General features: G+C 43.6%; 1 protein-coding gene and 6 non-coding genes across 7 annotated transcripts; all 7 read left to right on the top strand.

The window, feature by feature from the left end:
• The first annotated feature begins 312 nt into the window (after nucleotides 1-312).
• LOC124684678 (uncharacterized vacuolar membrane protein YML018C-like) lies at nucleotides 313-2772 on the top strand. The gene is made up of 4 exons (XM_047218949.1): nucleotides 313-464; nucleotides 844-1442; nucleotides 1551-1971; nucleotides 2187-2772. The coding sequence occupies exons 1-4, from the start codon at nucleotides 425-427 to the stop codon at nucleotides 2471-2473; spliced, it is 1347 nt and encodes a 448-aa protein (XP_047074905.1). The 5' UTR covers nucleotides 313-424; the 3' UTR covers nucleotides 2474-2772.
• Nucleotides 2773-14728: 11956 nt separating this feature from the next.
• Nucleotides 14729-14823, top strand: LOC124685528. The gene has a single exon (XR_006997516.1). It is a non-coding gene; the product is annotated as a small nucleolar RNA Z157/R69/R10 (small nucleolar RNA).
• Nucleotides 14824-14876: 53 nt separating this feature from the next.
• Nucleotides 14877-14967, top strand: LOC124685529. Its single transcript, XR_006997517.1, has one exon. It is a non-coding gene; the product is annotated as a small nucleolar RNA Z157/R69/R10 (small nucleolar RNA).
• A 124-nt stretch (nucleotides 14968-15091) lies between these two features.
• Nucleotides 15092-15186, top strand: LOC124685527. Its single transcript, XR_006997514.1, has one exon. It is a non-coding gene; the product is annotated as a small nucleolar RNA Z157/R69/R10 (small nucleolar RNA).
• Nucleotides 15187-15243: 57 nt separating this feature from the next.
• LOC124685548 lies at nucleotides 15244-15371 on the top strand. The gene has a single exon (XR_006997531.1). It is a non-coding gene; the product is annotated as a small nucleolar RNA snoR80 (small nucleolar RNA).
• Nucleotides 15372-15547: 176 nt separating this feature from the next.
• Nucleotides 15548-15640, top strand: LOC124685505. Its single transcript, XR_006997491.1, has one exon. It is a non-coding gene; the product is annotated as a small nucleolar RNA R38 (small nucleolar RNA).
• Nucleotides 15641-15710: 70 nt separating this feature from the next.
• On the top strand, nucleotides 15711-15800 carry LOC124685546. The gene has a single exon (XR_006997529.1). It is a non-coding gene; the product is annotated as a small nucleolar RNA snoR20a (small nucleolar RNA).
• The last annotated feature ends 10235 nt before the right edge of the window (nucleotides 15801-26035 follow it).

The raw sequence follows: 26035 nt of genomic DNA, 5'->3' as shown, positions 1-26035 counted from the left end.
TGCGACCCGCACACCACGGGCCAGAGACCATCGCACACCCGACACCAAATCCGTCCAGATTCACCGCCCTCTCCTAGCGCGTCGGCGACCGGCGCGGCGTCTCCGGCGAGCAGTCCAGCCCCGACGAGCTACGGCGCGCATTGCGTAGGCCGCGAGGGGTAGAGCAGGTAGCCTCCGCTCACATCCCACGTGCCACGTGGCCCCGTCGGCGAGCGAGCGCCGTCCGTCCCCCTCGCCGCCGGAGCCGTGCGCCCGCCCGGTTACCTGGTCGCGGAGCGGCCCCACCGGCTCCGCCGTCTCCTGTGCCGCGCGGATGCCGCACGCGGCTCGTTGAGGAGTCGGGGTGGCTCAAGGTGCGGGGGAGACGACCGAAGCGGGATCCGAATTGGCCGGAGAGGTGGCGATCTCCATAGAGATCGGGTCCATGGGCTCCGCCATCCAGCACGACTCCGCCTCCTCGCCAGGTATCGAACGGCTCTATGAATGCAGCCAGTTTCTGCGCAAGTCTCCATCCTTGGTTGGTTTAGTATACTTGCTTACGCATGGTTCGTTGCTGTTGGGGAATTGGGCACACCACTTGAGTAGCAAAAATGGGTAGGAAGCGCTTACTAAATTGATGGCATAAACCCGGCATGAATTATGGTTGCTGTACCGATAGCAGTAGGTTCTCCAGGCATAACTTGGGATAAGGTCGTTGGTTATCAAATTATGCTGCCACTTACCTGCTGCAGCTGCAACCCAAGTTCCTTTCAGGATTGGATTACCAAAGCTGCACTGTCCTCACCAAACTGTTATTTGTGGCACGGTGTCACCGCTAACTGTTAATTTGTTCAACTCTAATAGGAAACGTGGAGTGTGCTGATGACCCTGGCAGCATCAGCAGTAGCCAAAGCAAGTCGGCCAAGACGATGAGCACGGACACGTGGAGGTGGTGTTTGGGGCTGATTTACATCGTTGCTATTGCGGGCATATGGATCGCTGCAAGCTACATCGTCCAGTCTGTCGTGGACGGCGGTGTTTCTCCGTTCTTGATCACCTACATCTGCAATTCTCTGTTTGTTGTGTACATCCCCATAGTTGAGTTTGCTCGGTACTTTGAGGATTCTATCGACAGCATGTGGGCAAAATTGAAAGGCAAGGATGGTGGCGCAAACTCAAAGAAGCCAGCTGATCTGGAGACTGTGAATCTTCTACAGAGAAGTGAGCAGGAGGGAAATGCTGCCTCGTCTCAGTCACTGACAAGTTTGCCTGAGGACAATGTGGGTTCAGAGGCCGACTCCCCTGTCCATGCAGAGGTAGCTGTTGCGGACTGCAGCAAAGGAGTTGATGCAAAAGGACGCTGGACACGTACTCGTACGGCCAGAGTCAGCATGCTAGTCTGCCCTTTTTGGTTTCTCGCACAGCTTACATTCAATCTGTCTCTGAGATACACCACTGTAACAGTAAGTGATACTAAGAAAAGCAGCATACCACTTTCATATCAACATATGTTTTACCTCAGTTCTGTTACTAATTGACCTACAATATGTCCCTGTTTTCTGTGCTTGCAGTCAAACACGATCCTGAGCAGCACGTCTACCCTCTTCACTTTCCTGGTTGCATTGGTATTCCTTGGAGAAATGTTCACATGGTTGAAGCTAATCAGCGTGCTGCTGTGCATAGCAGGAACAATAATAGTTAGCCTCGCTGATTCAGGCAGTACACTGAATGCTATTGCCACAAATCCTCTTCTAGGAGACTTCCTTTCTATTGTTTCAGCTGGCTTATATGCTGTGTATATCACCTTGATACGGAAAAAGTTGCCTGATGAGAAAGAAGGTCAAGGCCAAGTAAGTATGGCTCAGTTTCTTGGATTCCTGGGACTGTTCAATATGTTGTTTTTTCTTCCTGTTGCGTTGGTGCTAAATTTTGCCAAGCTGGAGCCATTCCACAAGCTGACATGGGAACAAGTTGGTTTGATTGTTGGAAAAGGTAGGTCTGCTCTTTAAACATTTACTGATTTACATCCTTGTTGCTATTCTTTAGAAACCTGAGGTGCTCATCAGTCATCACTGATGCCAACTATAATAGTGAATAATTATATGATTAAAACTTTGCCTGCTATTAGTGTATACATGTCATGGAAACTGCCATATGGGAATTGCCAGTTTGCGACTAGTTCATGATCTGTTTAATGTTTTTTGCAGGTTTGTTGGATAATGTTTTGAGCGACTACTTGTGGGCAAAAGCAATCCTTCTCACAACAACCACTGTCGCAACAGCTGGTCTCACAATCCAAGTTCCAATTGCTGCCCTTGTCGACACACTCACTGGACATGCTCCCCATCTGTTGAACTACATTGGAGCTGCTGCTGTATTAGTCGGTTTTGCTGGCATCAACATCCCATCCGATGTGTTACAGCCTTGTCAGCATGAGCAGGAAACTCCCATTGTTACCATGGTCGATGACCCGCATTGTACCGATGCTGTTTGATAGTAGCAGCCTGTTTTGTTTGGAGTTTTTGTGCATAGTGTACTAAGCAATGTATACCGTTGGCCAGATCGGTAGAGTCACTGTAATTCTTTCCCCTTACCATGGACTGCAACAGAAGATATGGATATCGGCGTGTGTGTAACAAATCATGTGTCAATTGTCTTGTACGGAGGAAGGGAATTCGTTTGTAATTTCCGTCGTTGTGTTGTGTTGTGTGACTTTGAGGGCAGGTCAGTGCATATAGCTAAATTTTTGTTGTACAAGGTGAAGCAATTTTAATTTTTGTTGCGGCTGTACTGAACTACCTGATATTAAACAAGTATTATACTGAACTAATAATGCTCCTGATGTTGAACTCTTTAAGTTTCACAGCGTAGCTTTGTGGTGTCAACACAATTTGGAAGTGCAACTGTTAAGCCTCTTTGATTCAAAAGACTGGCATACTTCTCATCATATCTTATAGCTCTGTTCCCAACCGAACTAAACACTACTTGCTTGAAACAACTCTACAAATCCACTCTTACATGTGAACATACTCTCCAAATGAAATGATTTATAAGTGAAGCTATAGGCTTACTACAATAATCGACAAAGTTATAGGGAGCTTACATGCATTTGTATGTTTTTGTTGTCCTACTTGGAGCTCCAGTTCAGATTATTGGTCTTTGCATATTAGTTATGTGTTTATAATTTTATACCAGGACCATATACGCATTTTTGTCTAATGCAGGTTACGTATCATCATCCACCCGGTGCAGGATTGGCGGTCCAATATGCTTCATAAAATCTGCTTGCCAGTGCAACCTAATGCATAATCCATTAGTTTCAAGCCTAGCTAGGCTGCATATTATTGCTGCTCCTTGTGCTCTCAGCACTACCATGTCTTCTTACTTTGCTGTTTTTTACTTCACCCATGAGGATAGTAAACTGGCACACTTTCACAATGGGTCCACTAGAATTTGTACTTGTATCTGATATTTGTTGCAGTTGACTTTCTAATATCCATGTTAAATTTATCAGTTTTTTATCCAGCGATTCAAAGTAAATCAGCAAATAGGAATTTTTGCATATATTACCTCTTCCTCAGCCATTTGATTTTTTATATCATCTATAAGGTATTTTTGTAGAATGTACAAACCTTATATTAAATGAGGCTATCGGCAGATTTATTTTGCAAGTTACAAAGCATTGTCCCAGATTCTCCTCCCACCTGCCATGCCAAAATTCCCATAGTATTTTTTGTGTGCTTTTTTCACATTTATATAAGGTGAGAAAGGACATTGGTTTTCGAATAGCATTAATGAATTGCAAAGCCAACTCACTAAAACCACCATATGTAGATCAAGAAGCTATCGGTTCAGCATTAACTCCTGTTAATCATCTTGGTAGTGCACCAGGGGAAGTAGCTCCTGCCGGATAGAAGCTATTCTTCAAAGGTGATCAGGTTTTCTTTATTGTGGAGAACAATAGCAAGTCTAGCTGATTTTCCACAAAAACGCTTCTTAAAATTGACTCCTCTGACTTTTTCTCTTCTTTTTTTGAAATTTCAGATTATGATTGTGCTCAGCCTGTACAAAAGTCTTTCTTGAGCGAATCAACATAAGAACAGTCTATTGTTACCGTGTCTAGAGCTCGCACAAACTAAGATGAAAGACTCATTTGCAGGTTCAGAATATGTTCGAGGCTTTAGGATGTCACTCACGAGGATCAACCTATCACTCGCTCAATTTCCACGCAACAACGAGTTCCCCGTTTTGAACACATTCCTAAACTCATGATGGACCAACTCCTGCTTTGCATGTTGCCTTCATTGAGATACCTATGGCACATACAACAGGCCCAACACCACATGCCCAATATAGTATGGAGTCAAGTGGACTGTCCCGTGATGAAGAGAAGCCTAGAGTATCTGGAGTAATTTATTAGTTGGTCTTAACTTCATTTGGCCAAAATAATGTGCTTTCTATCAACTGGAAACTGATTAGGTACCAGCCAATTTTCAAAAAACCAATACTGATTTCGTTTCGTGCATTTTAGACAAAGATTCAGCCATCACAGACAGTTGTGTTCCAAATACTGATGCACATCGGCTTGTAGCTGATGAAGACAAACCACCACCTCTGGTCAACCAATCACCCAGTTTAGTGGCTGGGCTTAATTGTGCAACATCCAATAAAGTTATTCCTACCAATGGTGATGAGCCAGTTGCCCAATTCTTTGTTTGTTTTCATTTGTTCACTTTTTTCCAGGATGTATTGGTGGCTGTTACTTTGCTGTTTGAGCAAAAACCAAAAATAGCTTCTTTTCTCCAGACCTCAAAAACCAAGACAGTTCTGTTGAGAATTGAATTATTTGTTTGCAAGAAAATTGTTCGTCTGAGGGTTGTCCGTTAGAGAATTTGACTTAACAATGAAAATTTCATTGCAGTTTTACACACAGTTTTCTTACATACATACCATCATATTCTTGCATGTTACAGTGTCCTACCTCCTGAATTTTCACTTTAGCTTACAATCACTCCACGGGTGCGGCATGCCGCCCCGCCTATGATTCCTAGTAGTTTGCTAACGAGTTCTTTAACATGTTCCTGTTGTTGCTAGCCCAGGTACAAGCAATTTGCCAGTGAAATTGGGACAGCTCTACAGAAAGTGTGTTGTTCTTGTGAACGGAAGATACGAGGGATTATCTAGTTCGCTTGAACTTCGTCAGATTTTATTGTTGTTTTGGAGTTGGCGTAACTGGAACGGTGACCCTAACGTGCATGAGACTAACGCGACTTCTCATCTCGGCCTGGCCAGCACTGTCGCCACCACGGCCAGGCGCATCATCACGACCAGGGTCGCCCATCTCTCTCTCCCTCTCTTGTGTCCACCAAGAACATGCCCTCTTTGCTACACTTCTAAGGCGATCGAATCCAACTAAAAAGTATAAGCTGAGAAACAAAGAAGGTAAGCCACACTTGTAGGTGACGGGTGGAGTCTACTACGCACACCTCAAATTTATAAGTTTACCTTTCCGTTCTATTCAATTAGTGATTGCTTACAGAAAACTTATACTAGAACTTCATTATTTTTTTTTGACATGTCACCGGGGAGAGCAAAAACGCTCCCGCCTGAATATTTCCATTTCATCAAAAGATCGGGTGGAAACCCGTCGAAATTACATCAGCAAAGAGGGTTTGGGGAGCAGAAAACGTCCAACGCAAGGGGACGAGCTCGGGGAAACGGAGAAAAATAAAGAGACTAGGGTCGTTCAGGGACCAAGTAGGTTAGCCAGAGGTCAACATCTACTCGCTGGTCTTCGGGGAGAAGGGCTCGCCAGAGGGAGGCGTCATCCCTGCAGTTCTTGAGCAGGAGAGGCAGGGAGGGCGCGAGCCCGTTGAAGACAACTCCATTTCGGTGCTTCCACAGGTGCCAGAAGCAAAGCAAACGGAGCGTGGCAGCAGTTTGGGGCGGCGCCGAAGGAGGTAGGGGGCAGCTCGAGAAATCAGACGGAGCAAGTTCAGAAGTGGCAGGAGCCCCGATGGCAGCCCAGAAACTGCGAGCGAAGGGATAGCCAAACATGATGTGCCCAGTGGATTCAGCGGGCGCGGCGCAGATGGGGCAGACGCTGCCAGCTTCATCCAGGATCCCTTTACGTCGGAGGTTTTCGCGGCACTGGATGCGACCCTTGACGAGAAGCCAAGCAAAGAACTTGACCCGGGAGGGGGCCTTGCACCTCCAAACGAAGTCGACGTGGGCATCGACGACACCCCCAGTGGTGCAGAGCTTGTAGAGGGCGGAGGTGAGCAGCGCGCCGCCTTTTCTGGAGCAGAGAGGGAGGGAGCGCTGGTCCACTTCTGAACTTGCTCCGTCTGATTTCTAGAACTTCATTATGAAGCTGACATGTATGCAAAATACTGAAAGAGGTAATACAAGTTGGTAAGCTCTCAAGTTTTTACTAACTTTGTGCAAGCAATGAATTCCTAAGTTGCTCTACACCTATGGATATTTTGAGGGTTACATGAAAGCAACTTCGCATGTTGAATCTAATACATCCATCAGTGTAATAACTATCTTCTTGCAGCTCCTATGTCGCTGAAAAGAATTAATCCGTCCTATCATAATGCTTAGTATCTACTCAAAATCATCCAAGTAGAGTACAAGTAAACCACGGATGAACTTCTGCCTTTCTAATTGCTACCTCCCTCCCGATACCTACCATTCCTATCATGAAAAGGAATAAAAGAGGAACAATGATCAACCAGCATAGTCCTCCGTCGCTAGGAAGTGAATATGTCAAAAAGATATGGGAAGGGAAGGGATGTTGTGTAAATATATAGACGGTAGTTCAACTTTAAAATGTTTGTAATAAAGGTGAGAGTTTTCTTCCACACATACTATTAGGTGCATATAGTTGAAAGATTGCTGCACTAGCCCAATTGAACCAAAAGTCCGAACTGATGGAAAGAGACTAGGCAGTGTATTTATATTCAACACTCCCCCTCACGTCTAGGCTATTTTAGTCCTTAGCGTGGGTTCGGTGCGGGCCGCAGAATCTTTTTTTCATTTATTTTTAAAACTGCGTGAGCAGGGTCTTGAACTTGAGACCTCTTGGCTCTGATACCACGAAAGATTGTTGCACTAGCCCAATTGAACCAAAAGTCCGAACTGATGGAAAGAGACTAGGCAGTGTATTTATATTCAACAATAGTTACTCTTGTTGCAGTTTAATGTGAAGAATAGTTCATGATCTAGTTCATGAGCTGTTTAATGTTTTTTGCAGGTTTGTTAGATAATGTTTTGAGAGACTACTTGTGGGCAAAAGCAATTCTTCTCACAACAACCACTGTTGCAACAGCTGGTCTCACAATCCAAGTTCCAATTGCTGCCCTTGTCGACACACTCACTGGACATGCTCCCCATCTGTTGAACTACATCGGAGCTGCTGCCGTATTAGTCGGTTTTGCTGGCATCAACATCCCATCAGATGTGTTACAGCCTTCTCAGCATGAGCAATAAACTCCCATTGTTACCATGGTGGATGACCCGCATTGTACTGATGCTGTTTGATAGTAGCAGCCTGTTTTGTTTGGAGTTTTTGTGCATAGTGTACTAAGCAATGTATACCGTTGGCCAGATCGGTAGAGTCACTGTAATTGTTTCCCCTTGCCATGGACTGCAGCAGAAGATATGGATAGCGGCACGTGTGTGTAACAAATCATGTTTCCCGTGTCTTGTACGGAGGAAGGGAATTCATTTGTAATTTCCGTCGGTGTGTTGTGCGACTTTGAGGGCAGGTCGGTGCATATAGCTAAATTTTGTTGTACAAGGTGAAGCAATGTTAATTTTTGTTGATGATGTACTGAATTACCTGATGTTACACAAGTATTATGTTGAACTAATAATGCTCCTGGTGTTGAACTCTTAAGTTTCACACAGTGTAGCTTTGTTACTTGTGGTGTTGATCAACACAATTTGGAAGTGCAACTGTTAAGAGCCTCTTGATTCAAAAGACTGGCATACTAGATTTAGAGGACTCAATCTTTTTTGTACTTTTTTCTAATGTGGACTATGATTTGTCGTTTTGAGTTCTTGAGGGGTATAGGGGTGAGCTATGATTCAGAAAAACGGGCCTAAGATTAGATTAGGAAGTCTTCAGAGTACAGAACAGTTGTATATTTTTTCTTGTGTTTTTCTCCCTTATCAATAGTTGGACTATCTCTGATCCAAATTAGTTGTTGCATGTTTCATTAACCTAAATCTATGACAATTAATTTGGATCGAAGGGACTATATATTTTTCAGGATTAAAGCATATACTGATTTTGTACCGACTTGGAAGATTTTGGAGGAAGCCCTCATAGAAGGTGAGATACAGGACTAACAGCCGATGCCGTTCCAGGAGTTTGGAGCCAGACAGGGTTTAACCAGCTTGGCCCTCCTTTTTTTTTGACTGTAGCTTGGCCCTCCTGACACGTGGGGAGAGGATGTCTTTCCTTTGTGAGGAGAGGGAAAAGTCTGCCACGGCCAAAGCTGAAGCATGAGCTCCAGCTGCTTGAGATGGAGCCCTCCGGGAGACCTGTATGCGTGCACAAATCTTCCTCTTTAGATTGTAGCAGCAAAATATATTTTTATACAAAGTTCTGGATCTCTCGTCAATTTATACATACGTGAGCATTCTTTGTAATGTTTCTCTGGTTATTAGTTCGGTGGAACACCAAACCTCAATGGAACATGTCCACATAATTGCTCTTAGATAACAGGAATACCTACCAAAATCTATGATAAGCAGTTTAGGCACACGGGGTGAACTTGAGTATGAAAGAACGATAATTTCTTCTGTAGAAAAAAAGGTGACTGAGTTCAAGATTATGGCCTCCTTTTGGTTGAGCCATTAGATTTTGTCCTCAAATATCATTTATTGATGTAATAACATGTTAACTTTGTTCATAGTCAACAAATGTTTAGCTACCATAAGGCTCAAGTGATAATTCGTCCCACACAACACCATCTATACCTAACAATAAAGGAGCTAAGGTTTCTGCCAAAAAGTTTCGTCAACGTTTTTTTATTGGACCGTTTTGCCTTCCCACCAAATCGCATAATACAACATAATTGCCCCAGTACCGATTCAGGTTATAACGTTTCGAGAGAGGAATCCGTCGGTCCAGGCGTCATGGAAGCGCGCGTCGGCAGGCACTCGTCGCTCTGTCCGCTCGCACCTGGGCCATGTGCCTGCGTTGGTAGGCCTTGTAAATGGGCTTCCTAGAGTCAGCGAAAAGAGGTACAAATTCCGTTATCATGAAGTCCGTTCCGTCAAAACCTACATGACAAGCTGGATATTTCTATACCTAATAATACCACCTCGCTCAATTAAGCCGAGATGAGCTGGTTTATATACGAAAGTTTGGTGGAATCAGCAAGTTTCCTCCGAGAAAAACAACCCGCAAAGCTTGGTACAAGATGTGTAATTGTCAGGCAGGAAAGAAATCAGAGACCATAACGCGCTCCTCCGTGAAGCACTGGGAGGACGGACCAAGATTAGAGGCCGCCGCGGCAGAAGAGGATAGACAGAAGAGGAAGGGGCCTGAGTGGCGTGCGAAGAGGGAGAGGGGGCGGCCATGACATGGAAGTCGAGCGACAGTTCATAGCTCGGCAGTCCCCGCCGAGATGCGGGCTGGAACAGGCGGATCGCGAGCTCGAGCATATTCATGGCACGGGAGAGGGTAAGGCGCCGCCGCGGTGAGGGAAGCCAGGCTGAGGAGATGGCGGTTGAGTTGGAGCTGGAAGAAATCGGAGCATGAGCTCGCGTAGTTCCTGCCTATCTTGCGGTGCAATCCCCTTTCCTGCCTATCTGTGCGTTGCAACGAAGAAGGACAATTGCCTTATCCTTTCCTCTGAAAAAAAAATAACGCACAGCTTTTTTGGAGCTTATGTAATACTGTAACCGAGCAAGAGTAAATAGAAATGGGACGATCAGAAAAGGCTGGACTAAACCCCCGGGAGGTAAAGTCAAATTAAATACTGATGCTGCAGTTGATCTGGCAACGAGAAGGGCCTCCACGGGGTGTATTATCAGAGATTCGCAAGGTCAGTTCCTGGCAGCCTGCAGAGTAGAAATCGAAGGGGTCATCGATGTTACTACCGCAGAGGCTCAGGCGGTAAGGGACGGGCTACGTTTGGCGGAACGCATTGGCTGTAACAATATGATTGTCGAGACAGACTGCCTAGATGTGGTCAATGCGTATAATTTCCCTCTTGAGAATAGGATTATTGGCGTGGCCTACTTGGATGAGTGCAGGACTATGATGGTTGGCTTCAATGAAGTATCTATATCACACTGTTCAAGGGAAGAAAACAAAGCGGCTCATCAAATAGCTAGATCTGTAGAAGATCCAAATTGTAATTTTTGGGTCGAGAGCCCGCCTTTTTTCTTGTATCCACAGCTGGTAGATGATGTAACTATACTTTGATTGGGGACAGCAAGTTCTTGACGCACTCTTTTCCTTCCAGGGTACCGAAGGGGGCTGGAAGGTTTTTAATGAGGCGGCTTGCTTGTCTAATATATACAATGTTCAAAAAAAAACGCACAATTGGTGCTCATGGGCTTGTACATTAGCACCACACCATCACACGAGTAAAAAAAAAATCACACGGTATGGGACCTGCTTCTTGTTCTTTACATATTCCATCGCAATAGAGCAATCCCACCAAATACATGTACACGTTTGGGACCTGCTTCTTGTTCTTTCTCATTTTCAGTTAAGCATTTCCCCCAAAAAACTATTTTCAATATATAGAAAAACACAAAGTGGAGTCCCTTTGGGGACATCCGATAGAAAAACACAAAATTGAAAAATCACCTTCAGTACCGTGCAAAAGAAAGTATCTTTAATTTTTATAGAAAAATCTGACAGGCGTCCGCGCGATGGAGGAACCACCTTGGAGGCAACTCGGTGCAGAATTCGTGGCAGGGCAGCACAATAAACATTGGTGGTAGGGAGTGAGGCGAGAAGTAACGGATCAGGCGAGAGCCAGCTAGGAGGTTAGACGATCGTAGATAAAGTTCTTGGAGGGCGAGTGGAGAGGGTTTTCTTGGGATGGATAGGAGTTTGTTCAATAATTGTGTGTGCGAGATAGGCCACTTTAATTAACCATTTAAATAAGTAGTGTGTCATAAAATAAATTTATCCCGTTGCAACGCACGGGTATGTTTCCTAGTATAAGCTTAAGTAAAGAAAAAACTTCAGCACATAGAGGTTTTGATAATCTTCACGATTCACTGAGAAAATTAGGAAACGTGCATATTCAGATGCATAGCTAATGGCGATATGCTTACCGCACTGAAATTCTTCCACCCTTCAGGTCATTATGGTACCATCTCAATAAGTTCTCTGCAAAGTTCTTCCTCAAACTTACCAAGGAACTTTTCAATTTCAGACAATCAAGCCTTAGAGTGGGCATCGAGAGAGCATTCGCTGCTCTCAAGAACATGTTTAAGATCCTTGATCAGGAGCCATTCCATACTTTCCCCACAGAAGTTAAGCTAGTTTTTGCATGTTGCATTATGCACAACTGAATTTTAGGTGGGGTGTTGATGAGTTTTTCTCGGATGAGAATCAGGTGATGCCTAGCGAGGTTGATGGTGACTACTGACTAGGTGTGAGTGCCACCGATACTGAGGTCTGAAGGAACAAGAGGCCGGAGTGAGCTGATGCTATGTGGGATGATAGAGGCAACACCGAGATCTAAAGAGGAAGAAGTGAAGAAGAAGAAGAAGAAGAAGAAGAAGAAGAAGAAGAAGAAGAAGAAGAAGAACTGAAGGGGCAACACCATGCCGTCGTGTTATATGAACTACTATTTGTGTGTATAACTAGTACTTCTGGTGGACTCCTATTTGATATTAGCTAGGTAACATCTCGATCGAACTGCTATTTTTGATAGTAACTCGGGCTAAACAACGTTAATTTTGTGTAACCTGTTTGTTAGATATGCTCATTATTAGTTCAGTATGACACATGTTAGTTCACAGTAGTGTGTGGTAATGTCACACTTTCGAGAAGTGGTAACCATAACACCAGAGCGTATGCAACTAAACAAGCTAAATTTCCACCCCAGCCCAAAATCCATCTTTGTTGGCAGCCAAACAATATGCACAATGAGAGAAAATGAATTGTTAGCAACTAAAGTAATTGCACAACATTACCTTGGGTTTGGCCCGATAAATCATGGCTACAGGAAGAACATATCCTCAGATGTAGAAAAAGGGTGCAGGGAACCAAACACGCCTTTAGAGACTTAAGGTGTGCACTCCTACAATTTTGACCAATCTTTTGCAAGTACAGAATTCCTAACTTTCACTGCACCTATGAATATTTTGACGGTTAGATGAAAGCAATTCTGCCTCTGAATATTTTTTTGAACTGGTATTTATCTTACTTGATCATTATTTTTATAAGTACATATAAGTCCTACCAGCACACGGTGTTGCAGAATCATACAGTACAGCACTAGGCATAGTTGTACTACTGTAAGCAGCGATCAGACAGGCTGCACAATCCGCAAATATAGGTATCTTTACAGCTTCCAACGAGAGAGTAGCATCAGCTATATGTAGAGCTTCATTTAGAGCAAAGCTAGACAGTGATCAGTTGCTGGTCCCAAACAGGAGAGCGTAACCAGCTTCCCGCAACTCATATGTCGTTGTAAAAAATTAATTCATGTTACCGTACAATATAGTATCTACTCAAAATCCTCCATGTAGAGTGCGAGTAAGCCTCGAGGGAATACCTAGTTTTCAAGTTGCCACCTCTCTCCCGATACCTAGCATTCGCAGCTAATGGCTACCTTGAGAAGATAGCAAGTGAAAAGCAGTAGGAGAGCAACACCGGATCAACCAACGTAGCTCTTCCATCCCTAGGAAATTAACATATCAAAAAGACATGGGAGGGAAAGGGAGAATGTGTAAATATATATAGCTGGTAGTTCAACTTTAAAATGTCTGTAATAATGGCGAGAGTTTTATTGCAGGTATAATATTAGGTGCATATAGTTACTTCTGTTGCATTTTAAAGTTAATAATAGTGGACAAATGGGTAGTGGGATGTATGGATATCGACACGATAACAATGGCCGTTTAACCGAGAGGCCCATAACTACAGTAATATGCTATGGTGAGTCATACGATTTGTCATCGTCAATTTACAGAAGTTAGTTTGAAGAAACAAAATTCCCAGAAGTTCCTAGTCAGAACTTGTCCAAGTGTTAACTTTTTTTAAAAGAATCTATCACTTCATTTAACCTTGATTACAGTAGGGATACAAACGCCCTCCGGGGGCGCCAACAGCCAAACATGGCGACCGTGCTCGAGAAGCACACTACTCCTAGCAGGTTATGAGCTTCCTTATTCAACAACCTACGCTCATGAACGACGATCACCTCATCAAGCTCTCGAGCAGTCTCCTTAAACTCCCGCACAGCGTGTGCATAAGCTCCCATAGTTCCCTGGTCCATACTCCGTGTCACATTCAGACAATCACTCGCCACCCGAATTCGTCGAGTGTTTATGTCCTGCGCCAGAGAGAGCGCCTACCGACATGCTAGTGCCTCTAGAGTTTCAGCATCCGTTTTCCCCGGAAACACCACCGCCGAGGCTCCACAAAACACTCCTTCCGCATCCCGTGCCATCGCCGTCACCGCGCCGAGGCCCGTGTGTTTTACTGACCGGGGCATCCACATTTATCTTCGTCACCCCTGCCGGAGGAGGTAGCCATCGTGGCACCCTGCCCCCGTCACTAGGGGTCGCCCGCCGCGGCTGTTGGGCGTGTGCTTGCCCCAGGTCCGCCACAAACCGCTCCACGAACAGATGAACATACATAGGGCTTCTGAACTCCTGCTCATGTATTGCCTTGCGCCTTGCGTGCCATATACACCACAGGGTGACAAACACCGTAGTCTGATCTGCATGCGATAGAGTGGCCATCAAGTTTGACAACCAATCCTTCGCCTTCTCTTCCCTAGAGCAAAGTAGATGCTCCGTAACATCCTCGTCCGCTAGGGCCCATACTGCCCTAGACATCGAGCAATCCAACAATGCATGGCGCCAGGAGTCCTGAGCCCCGCATAGTTGGCAGCGATCATCCTCAGCCATGTGGCGACGGTGACGAACTTCATTCGTCGCCATAGACTGCTTGGCCAAACGCCACAAGAACATCCCTACCTTTGATTGTACTCGTGTACGCCAAAGCGTCTTCCACTCCTTCTCCGCTGCAGTAGTATCCGAAGTTGCCGCAGAGCCCTCAATCCAAGCTACTCTCCTCTCTAAGTGTTAACTGAGAAAAAAGAGGCTGGATGTAATTGCTTATCTAAGTAATAAAACATCCTTTATCGAAAAAAAGTGTTAACTGAGATGACACTCATGGTATGACAATTTCGTTGGCAAGAATTTTGGAGTGAAAAAATCAATCTTGAGGTTTGCAGCTAAATGTGGGCTGGCCCATATTGATCCAGGCCGGACACTGTAAGCACGAATGTCCCAATTACCTTTCGACCCAATCTGCCTGGCAGCCCAGTAGTCTAGCGGGACGGCCCACCCGTTTATACACCCCAGGAAAGAAACCCTAGAAACATTTGCTCCCCTATATATTTCCACCAACGCCGCCTCCTGCACACATCAATTCATCCGCCTGCGGCTCTCCACCCTCCTCCTCTGATACAGATTTTTTTCTTTCTGATTTTGTTCTTAATGGTTTGTACCTTTCTATTGTTGATCCGAGATTGTAGCGGTGATGACAAATTTGTGGACTAGAGTTTCTGATACTACCTCTTCAGTAGTATTTGAAGACAACCCCTTGGCTGTCTGAGCTTCCAGATCTCGTCTATCAATCTTCTTGGTTCTTTTCTGTTTTGGCCTCCTGATTAGGGTTTGGAGCGGTGATGATACATTGTCGAGAGTTTCTGATACTGCCACTAGGTAGTATTTGAAGTCAAACCCGTGGTTTGTCTTAGCTCACAAATTCCTCAAGTCGGGATCTTTAGATTTGGTATATTTTTTTCATGTACTTAATTTGTGAGATTTCGTTTCATCCGTGCATTACCAAGCTGTTCTTTACTTTTCTCTTTGCGTCTGCCGATTAGGGTTGTCAAGCGGTGATGATACTTTGTGGACTAGAGTTTCTGATACTGCCACTTCAGTAGTATTTGAAGACAAACCCTTGGCTGTCTGAGCTCACAAATTCCCCAAGTCGGCGCTTTTCTATTTTATCTTTGTTATTGCTTTCATGCGTCCATTACCAATTCCGGAGGATGATTTATGTTCCTCACGGTGTAATGGCTCGGACGCGAAACCCGATTCTGTGGTGATATCCTGATTGGTGGCGTTCTAGGTGCCAGCTTATCGTGGAAACGCCTCATATATTCACTTATTTTGTTGTTGTTTTCTGTTTTGCTGTTGGGATCTAAATGATGTGAAACTACGAAAGGGAAAGCGCCTATGTGGCGACCATGTCAGTTCTTTCATTTTTGATAGGAAGATCTGATAGATTCCTCTAACCTCGTTGTTCTTGGTTTTCAGTACTAATTTTAGACGTTTATTTGGTTGTGGATGATGAGAATCACAAGTAAAATACAGTTATCCCTGTCTTACTTCCTCGGAAGGGTGCTGAGAATACTTCTAATCTGACACATTTACATCGCATTGGACACTTGGTTTCATCATGCCTTTAAATTTGGTTCTTTTTGTAAGTGTAGGTGTTCTTAGCCGGTGATGATCTGTATTGGTTACTGAACAGGCACATTGATTGTGTGCATCTGTTGATATCTTTGCACTTGACTAGGACGGTCTGAGGCTATCTGATTAGTACCTGTTCTTTTTTCTGTACCAAACTTTGATTGTCACTCTGTTTTCCATTTGCTTCCAACGTTTGTGATTGCAGGATAATTCAGGTGACCGTTGACTGTAGTTATCTGGAGCTTCTAGAGGTTTACTGAATTATGGGAAGGATGTACTGTTGAATACATTTTGAAACTTGAGCGAAGCTTTACACCGAGGATTGTTACATCACCTGTAATTGCATTCTGTAATTGCAAATTTCCTATGATACTCGTTATCAAATTTGTACCTTTCTGCCCATGCGTTCCATAGTCGATTTAACCAAAAATTTCGGAAATTTGAAATGTATGTACTGATTGTTATATCTTGTAAGTAATATTGGATTTCGTCAAAATTGCACTTAAATTGAAAGAAATGTGGGTAGTGGTGTTTTGGAATATGGGCCCATATGCTCTCTATATTTTGAAATGCATCTTCCATACATTTTAAATTTTTAAAAAATTGAAACTAAAAGTTCGCACATACCTTCACGTGCCTAACAAAGTCGTTTCATAAAAAATCGACTTATCATGTGATGTGTAAAAATGACAAAATTTAGTGTTAAAAATAATGCTTTTCATAAGATAAATTTTTTCTTTTTTATATAGACTGCACAACATAAGCTGGTGGTTGCATTGATTGTAAGGTGATATCTGGAGAGAGTGTTGTCCCTCAACATAAGCTGGTGGTTGCTGACTTTCGCTTTAGGATCCGTGTCCAGCGGGGTAAGCGCGCCAAAGTCGCTAGAACAAAGTGGTGGAAGCTCAAGGGTGAGGCATCATAGGCTTTCAGGGAGAGGGTTATTAAGGAGGGCCCTTGGGAGGAAGGAGGCGATGCAAACATGATTTGGACGAGTATGCCGACCTGCTTGCGGAAGGTCGCTGTAGAGGAGTTTGGGGTGACTAAGGGAAGTAGAAGGGAAGCTAAGGATACCTGGTGGTGAAACGATGAGGTCCAGAAGGTTATTAAGGAGAAAAAGGACTGTTTCAGATGCCTATATCTGGACAGGAGCGTACAAGGTGGCGAAGAAGGCTGCAAAGCGGGGTCGGGTGTATGAGAACCTCTACCAACGTTTAAACACGAAGGAAGGTGAAAGGGACATCTATAAGATGGCCAAGTTTAGGGAGAGGAAGACGAGGGATGTCAACGAAGTTGAATGCATCAAGGACGGAGATGATCAGCTTCTTGTGAAGGATGAGGCGATCAAGCGTAGATGGCGGGAGTACTTTGACAACCTTTACAATGGAGAGGCTGAGAGCTCTACCATTGAGCTAGACGACTCCTTTGATGATACCAAGCATGTGCTTTGTGCGACGTATCCAGGAGTCTGAGGTTAAGGAGGTGTTAAGGAGGATGAAAGGCGGCAAGGCGATGGGTCCTGATGGTATCCCCATCGAGGCGTGGAGAGGCCTTGGGGACGTAGCGATAATATGGCTAACTAAGCTTTTCAACCTCATTTTTCGGTCCAACAAGATGCCCGAAAAATGGAGGCGGAGTATTTTAGTACCAATCTTCAAGAACAAGGGGGATGTTCAAAGTTGTACTAATTACCGTGAAATCAAGCTGATGAGCCATACTATGAAGCTATGGGAGAGAGTCATTGAGCACCGCTTAAGAAGGTTGACAAGCGTGACCAAAAACCAATTTGGTTTCATGCCCAGGAGGTCTACCATGGAAGCCATCTTCTTGGTACGACGACTGATGGAGAGATACGAGGAGCAAAAGAAGGACCTTCATATGGTGTTCATTGATTTGGAGAAGGCCTATGATAAGATACCTCGGAATGTCATGTGGTGGGCCTTGGAGAAACACAAAGTCCCAATAAAGTACATTACCCTCATCAAGGATATGTATGATAATGTTGTGACAAGTGTTCGAACAAGCGATGGCGACACTGATGACTTTCCAATTAGAATAGGGCTACACCAAGGGTCAGCTTTGAGCCCTTATCTTTTTGATTTGGTGATGGATGAGGTCACAAGGGATATACAAGGAGACATCCCATGGTGTATGCTCTTTGCGGATGATGTGGTGCTAGTCGATGATAGCCGAACGGGGGTTAATAGAAAGTTAGAGTTGTGGAGGCGAACTCTCGAATCGAAAGGTTTTAGGCTTAGTAGAACTAAAACTGAATACATGAGGTGCGGTTCGGCTCTACTAGGCACGAGGAGGGAGAGGTTAGCCTTGATGGGCCAGGTGGTACCGGAGAGAGACACTTTTCGATATTTGGGGTCCATGTTGCAGAAGGATGGCGATATCGATGAAGATGTGGGCCACCGAATCAAGGCTGGTTGGATGAAGTGGCGCCAAGCTTCGGGCGTACTCTGTGACAAGAGAGTGCCACAAAAGCTAAAAGGCGAGGTTTTATAGGACAGACTATCCGACCTGCGATGTTGTATGGCGCCGAGTGTTGGCCAACGAAGAGACGACATATCCAACAGTTAAGTGTAGCAGAGATGCGCATGTTGAGATGGATATGTGGCCACACAAGAAAGGATCGGGTACGGAATGACGATATACGGGAGAGAGTTGGGGTAGCACCGATTGAAGAGAAGCTGGTCCAATATCGTCTCAGATGGTTTGGACATATCCAACGGAGGCCTCCGGAAGCGCCAGAGTGCATAGCGGACGGATAAAGCGTGATGAGAATGTTAAGAGGGGTCGTGGTAGACCAAACTTGACATGGGAGGAGTCCGTTAAGAGAGACTCGAAGGTTTGGAATATCGACAAAGATTTAGCCATGGATAGGGGTGCGTGGAAGTTAGCTATCCACGTTCCGGAACCATGACTTGGTTTCGAGATCTTATGGGTTTCAACTCTAGCCTACCCCAACTTGTTTGGGACTGAAAGGCTTGGTTGTTGTTGTTGATATAGATCGCACAAAATATTGGTTTTTCGTGAAACTTGACAAACGCACGTATATTATGAAGATGTACATGTAGAATTTTTGTCCAAATTTTTCGACATTTCGAAATATAATTTTTTATTAGAGGGATCATACGCATCCGGGAGCCGAATTGAATTTATGAGAAATGTGGAACTGATAGACAAGCTTATAAAATTGCAGCTCGCACTGCTCTGTGGCAATTGTTCCACAAAGCGCAGAAATTTGTTTGCAGCTGTTACAGTTTTTGCCTTAATTTGTAGCGGATAGCCCAAATTATTTTATTTGTAATTTGTAATGTTCACAGGATCTCTTACATGTGGAGCTAATTTTTTGTTAACTAGGCATCCAACGTGGTGCACATGAGGTGCATATGCAGAATTTAATTTCTGTTGACCATAACACCATTGTTTTCTAGAGTTGTAGCACATCTATATCTTTATCTATATATTAGTATAATTCACAAGTTTTTGAATTCTGACTGGCCATCACGGAGCAACTAACTATGAGCCGTCGTTTTGTTTCACATGGAAAATCTCCACTCATCGATTCCCAAGCTAATTGATCTAACGGCCGACGTTCCATGGATTCGCCCTGTACCAGGTTGCGCCAAAATGAGGCCACGATGGTTAGATCTTGTGTGGCTTCTATGAAAGTGAGAGCTCAAGTTAGGAGCAGTTACATGCCGAGAGGGAACTCAGGGAAGGGCTATTATTAGACGTTCCCTGGAGGAGATAAACTTCACCGTGAGAGAGAAATTAAAGGTGCAAATCTCATGATTTACTAGTGGAAAGTTTGGAAGATTTGTGATTGTTGAAGCCTACTTAACCGGCGACCAAAAAAAATGTGGGGAGTACATGAGTTTGGTTACGAAGAAAATCTACCATGTTAGCTTCTTAAAATCTAACATGTTAGTGTAAAGTTTAGCAATTTTTTGTCAGGAACGAACAAAAAAATTAACAAACATAAACGCGAGTGTCTAAGCGTCACTGCTCATACTCCCTCCATACCGGTTTATTGGGCTTAATAGAGCCAGCGTTGCGACCTAGGTAATCACTGATTGGACGATCTTAATCGTTTCGAAACGTTGTTAACAGTGTCTTTTGTATCGCTCTGGTGAGGAGAGGAAATAGCCGGGTCAGGCCAACGTTCTGGCTAAAATTAAGCGCAAAATAAGTGCATGCATTGGGTGGTTCCGTTTGTTTTGCATGCAAGGGGTGCGGGTTTACAGGGAGTAATCGCACATTAATCACCTAATGAGCCTAATTTCTTAGTATATTTCCAAGTTCACAATAAACCCAGTAAACCGGTATGGAGGGAGTACAAAAAATGAGTTCTCTTAAAATGAAAGTAGTTATTATTTAATTTTAATATATAAATATATGCATATATAATATTTTAACATTATTAGCGGCACTGTGATCATAGGCCACCACGTGCATCGCATGTGCTTTCTACTAGTAACATAATAAAAATTGGGTAGCAAGCATTTAAAAATAATATTATTTGAGCAACAGAAGTACCTTACCATGTACAAACATTTTAACATAATGGTCACACTCGCTGCAAGTACATAAAGTACATGGGAATGTTCATAGGACAACACCGAGCTATCTTCCCACTTCACAATTTGTTTGAGCAAAATACACAGTCCGTTCAGATCAAATTGACTCTGAAATTACGAATATGATTACATTTGTATGTTGATTCGGGACCCAAATTCGTGGAGGCATCCTAGGGTTTGTTCTTCCTTCCCCTACTGCTATCAAAGAATAGAAGAAGACAATCAGAGGGAACGGCTGATGGTGGAGGCACGAGAACATACAGACGTGCGGCCAGGGTCTTGGAAATCCATGGGAAACGTTGACGCCGTGCCGCCTGCGACATACAAATTGGCCGGTGTCTAGCAAGACATTTGACGAGGATGAGTTTCGGTGACACGTGGCTACATCTCCTTGTCACACAGAGAGAGAGGCCTATGAATGCTACCTTGGTCGCCAGGCGAGCAAAAATTATAGGTCCGATCTATCAAGTAACAGGTTAAACTTGTCACTTGGGCCAGGTGCAAAAGTTAAGGCAGAACCTAGGTTAGCTGCAAAAAATATTTTGTTTTTGTGTTTGGTGTAACAAATGCTACAAAGACTGGTGTTAAATGCAATATTCGACATAGGGAGGAAAAATTGGGGAGCTGCAGGACTTGCTCTTAATACCAAAATAATAGCCCTTTGGGCGATACAGCTCGGCGTGCCACCTTTTTGTTCGTTGTTTCCTTGTGTCTCTATGGCTCAACTGCCGGATGTCGTTTCCGACATTGTTTCCCTTAGTGTCTCTATAGGTTAACTATCAGATGTTGCATGAGGCCTTTAGTTGGAGATGCTCTAAATTACTTAAAGCAATTAACCGTGGTGAGATCGCTGGCATAAGCCGTGCCATGGGAACGATGCCTCTCTGCTGGTCGGCCTGGCCCTGTGTGGTCGTCCTTGCATGTCGAAGATATATGTGGCGCGCGTGCCTTGGGCGGTGCCTTTAGCTTGTTTGCATGTTGCCGGAGGTGACCAACCGGGCCTTCCTCGAGCTACGGAGGTGAGTCGAGTGGGAGCTGGATGCCCTCAGGCAGGAGGGACAACCAAGGGGCTCCGCTGAGGACCGACCTGGCTTGCGGCGGGCGCCGATGGCAAGGGCGTGAGCCTGGATAGGGCTGCTGTACGCCAATGGAGGACCCAGAAGCAAAGCAACGGCAAGGCCGAGCCTCATGGAGTGACTGAGGGAGGCCAAGAAGGCTAGGGTGCACCAATTGATGTAAGTTCAGTCAAATCACTTGGAGTAAGTTCAGTCCAATCACTTGGACTAGCATTTTTGTTTGTGTCAGTTTCAAAACAGAAGATAAACATGCTACCAAGAGATCTCATGCCATATTGATGTGCACTGATACGTCTCCGACGTATCGATAATTTCTTATGTTTCATGCTACTTTATTGATGATATCTACATGTTTTATGCATACTTTATGTCATATTTATGCGTTTTCTGGAACTAACCTATTAACAAGATGCCGAAGTGCCGAGTTCTCGTTTTACTGCTGTTTTTGGTTTCGAAATCCTAGTAACGAAATATTCTCGGAATTGGACGAAATCAACGCCCGGGTTCCTATTTTGCCCGGAAGCATCCGGAACACCGAGAGCCGCCGGAGGGGGCCTGTGGGCCCGGATGATAGGGTGGCGCGGCCTGGGCCCTGGCCGCGCCAGCCTATGGTGTCGTCGCCCCTTCGACCCTCCGAGGCTGCCCTTTCGCCTATATAAAGCCCCTGCATCGAAAACCCTTACGGAATAGTTCGACGGAAACAGAAAAAACCATCCAGAGCCGCCGCCATCACGAAAGTCCAATTCGGGGGACAGAAGTCTCTGTTCCGGCACCCTGCAGGAGCGGGGAATTGCCCCCGGAGTCATCTCCACCGCCGTCTTCACCGCCATCGCTGTCTCCATGATGAGGAGGGAGTAATTCACCCCCGGGGCTGAGGGCTCCGCTGTAGCTATGTGGTTCATCTCTCTCTTTATGTGATCTAGTTGAATATCATCTATGTGCTACTCTAGTGATGTTATTAAAGTACTCTATTCCTCCTGCACTATGTAATGGTGACAGTGTGTGCCTCGTGCAGTACTTGGTGTAGGCTATGATTGTGATCTCTTGTAGATTATGAAGTTAACTATTGCTATGATAAGTATTGACGTGATCTATGCCTCCTTCATGGCGTGATGGTGATAGTGTGCATGCTATGTTAGTTCTTGGTGTAATTATGTTGATCTATCTTGCACTCTAAGGTTATTTAAATATGAACATTGAATTGTGGAGCTTGTTAACTCCGGCATTGAGGGTTCGTGTAATCCTATGCAATGTGTTCATCATCCAACAAAAGGGTGTAGAGTAGTCCTATTATGTGATCATTGTTGAGAGTGTCCACTAGTGAAAGCAGGATCCCTAGGCCTTGCTTCCAAGCATCGAATCTCCGTTTGTTTACTGTTTTGTTGCATGTTTACTCGCTGCCATATTTTATTCAGATTGCTATTACCACTCATACTCATCCATATTACTTGTATTTCACTATCTCTTCGCCGAACTAGTGCACCTATACATCTGACAAGTGTATTTGGTGTGTTGGGGACACAAGAGACTTCTTGCTTTGTGATTGCAGGGTTGCTTGAGAGGGATATCTTTGACCTCTTCCTCCCTGAGTTCGATAAACCTTGGGTAATCCACTTAAGGGAAACTTGCTGCTGTTCTACAAACCTCTGCTTTTGGAGGCCCAACACTGTCTACAAGAATAGAAGCACCCGTAGACATCAAACACTTTTCTGGCGCCGTTGCTTGAGGAGGAAAGGTAAAAGGCACTCATACTCCGGTTCCGAGTAACAGTGACTTTCTACGGCGCCATTGTGTGTGTGCTCGAAGCTATTTCCTTTAGACTGCGCAATTGCGACATTTGGTTTCTTGTTTACACTAGTTAGGCATAATGGACAACAATGACCTTTTTATTCTATTTCCTGATTTAAGACATGGATGGTTTGATGCGAAAATTAAAAAACCGATGGAACATATTAATATGAATGCTTTGAACACTATTGTTGCTAATGCTATGGAAAATTCTAAGCTTGGGGAAGCTGGCTTTGATGAGCATGATATTTTTAGTCCCCCAAGCATTGAGGAGAAAATTTACTTTGATGATACTTTGCCTCCCATTTATGATGATTATAATGATAGTAGTCTTTTGTTACCACCTGTTATGGAGAATAAATTTGATTATGATTACAATATACCTCCTATATTTGATAGCTACTTTGTTGAATTTGCTCCCACTACAATTAATAAGAATGACTATGCTTATGTTGGGAGTAGTAATTATTTTATGCATGAGACTCATGATAAGAATGCTTTAAGTGATAGTTATATTGTTGAGTTTGCTCATGATGCTACTGAAAGTTATTATGAGAGAGGAAAATATGGTTATAGAAATTTTCATGTTACTAAAATGCCTCTCTATGTGCTGATTTTTTTTAAGCTACACTTGTTTTATCTTTCTATGCTTGTTGCATTATGCTTCTTGAACTTGTTTATTTACAAGATTCCTTTTCATAGGAAGCATGTTAGGCTTAAATTTGTTTTGAATTTGCCTCTTGATGTTCTCTTTTGCTTCATTATCTATTCTCATGAGTGCATCATTAAAACTGCTGAGCCCATCTTAATGGCTATAAAGAAAGAACTTCTTGGGAGATAACCCATGTGTTTATTTTACTACAACAATTTTTGTTTTGTTGAGTCTTGGAAGTTGTTTACTACTGTAGCAACCTCTCCTTATCATGTTTTTGTGCCAAGTAAAGTTTCTATGTTAAAGATGATGTTATATTTGGGATCGCTTCGCAGAAACAGCATTGCTATCTGTCACGAATTCTGGCACAAGTCTCTGTAGAAAATTTGAAAAAATCGGCCAATTTACGAAAGTGATCCTCAGATATGTGCGCAACTTTCATTAGTTTTGAGTTTTTCCATTTGAGCAAGTCTGGTGCCATTTTAAAATTCGTCTTTACGAACTGTTCTGTTTTTGACAGATTCTGCCTTTTATTTCGCATTGCCGCTTTTGTTAAGTTGAATGAGTTTCTTTGTTCCATTAACTTTCAGAAGCTTTGTGCAATGTCCAGAAGTGTTAAGAATGATTGTGTCACCTCTGAACATGTAAATTTTGATTATGCACTAACCCTCTAATGAGTTTGCTCGAAGTTTGGTGTGGCAGAAGTTTTCAAGGGTCAATAGAAGAGGGTGATATAATGTGATCGAGAAGAGTGAAAGGTCTAAGCTTGGGGATGCCCCGGTGGTTCATCCCTGCATATTTTAAGAAGACTCAAGCATCTAAGCTTGGGGATTCCCAAGGCATCCCCTTCTTCATCGACAACTTATCAGGTTTCTTCTAGTGAAACTATATTTTTATTCCATCACATCTTATGTACTTTACTTGGAGCGTCTGTTTGTTTTTGTTTCTGTTTTTGTTTGAATAAATGCTTGTGTGGGAGAGAGACACGCTCCGCTGGTTCGTATGAACACATGTGTTCTTAGCTTTTAATTTTCATGGCGAAGGTTGAAACTGCTTCGTTAATTGTTATATGGTTGGAAACAGAAAATGCTACATGTAGTAATTTGTAAAATGTCTTGGATAATGTGATACTTGGCAATTGTTGTGCTCATGTTTAAGCTCTTGCATCATATACTTTGCACCCATTAATGAAGAAATACATAGAGCTTGCTAAAATTTGGTTTGCATATTTGGTCTCTCTAAGGTCTAGATAATTTCTAGTATTGAGTTTTGAACAACAAGGAAGACGGTGTAGAGTCTTATAATGTTTACAATATGTCTTTTATGTGAGTTTTGCTGCACCGGTTCATCCTTGTGTTTGTTTCAAATAACCTTGCTAGCCTAAACCTTGTATTGAGAGGGAATACTTCTCATGCATCCAAATCCTTGAGCCAACCACTATGCCATTTGTGTCCACCATACCTACCTACTACATGGTATTTCTCCGCCATTCCAAAGTAAATTGCTTGAGTGCTACCTTTAAACAATTCAAAAATTATTACCTCTGATTTGTGTCAATGTTTTATAGCTCATGAGGAAGTATGTGGTGTTTATCTTTCAATCTTGTTGGGCAACTTTCACCAATGGACTAGTGGCTTCATCCGCTTATCCAATAATTTTGCAAAAAGAGCTGGCAATGGGATTCCCAGTCCCAAATTAATTAACAAAAATAGACACTCCTCCATGGTATGTGATTGTTGGACGGCACCCGAAGGATTCGGTTAGCCATGGCTTGAGAAAGCAAAGGTGGGGAGGAGTGTCATCATAATAAAACTAAAATAAAAAGGCACTCCTTCATGGTATGAGATTGTTGGCAGGCACCCGAGGATTCGGTTAGCCATGGTTTGTGAAAGAAAGGTTGGAAGGAGTGCCACCCAAATATAAAATAAAATGGGAGCCGCTCTTTGAAGGTTTGTCTGGCAAGGTAGTTAGAGTGCCCACTACCATTCGTTGACAACAACAAACACCTCTCAAAACTTTACTTTTATGCTCTCTATATGTTTTCAAAACCAAAGCTCTAGCACAAATATAGCAATCGATGCTTCCCTCTGCGAAGGGCCATTCTTTTACTTTTTTTTATGTTGAGTCAGTTTACCCATTTCCTTCCACCTCAAGAAGCAAACACTTGTGTGAACTGTGCATTGATTCCTACATACTTGCATATTGCACTTATTATATTACTTTGCATTGACAACTATCCATGAGATATA

The sequence above is a fragment of the Lolium rigidum genome, chromosome 1, assembly GCF_022539505.1.
Source record: "Lolium rigidum isolate FL_2022 chromosome 1, APGP_CSIRO_Lrig_0.1, whole genome shotgun sequence".
Taxonomy (NCBI): domain Eukaryota; kingdom Viridiplantae; phylum Streptophyta; class Magnoliopsida; order Poales; family Poaceae; genus Lolium; species Lolium rigidum.
Note: the sequence above shows the minus strand (reverse complement) of the source record. Positions and strands in the feature narration are given on the sequence as shown.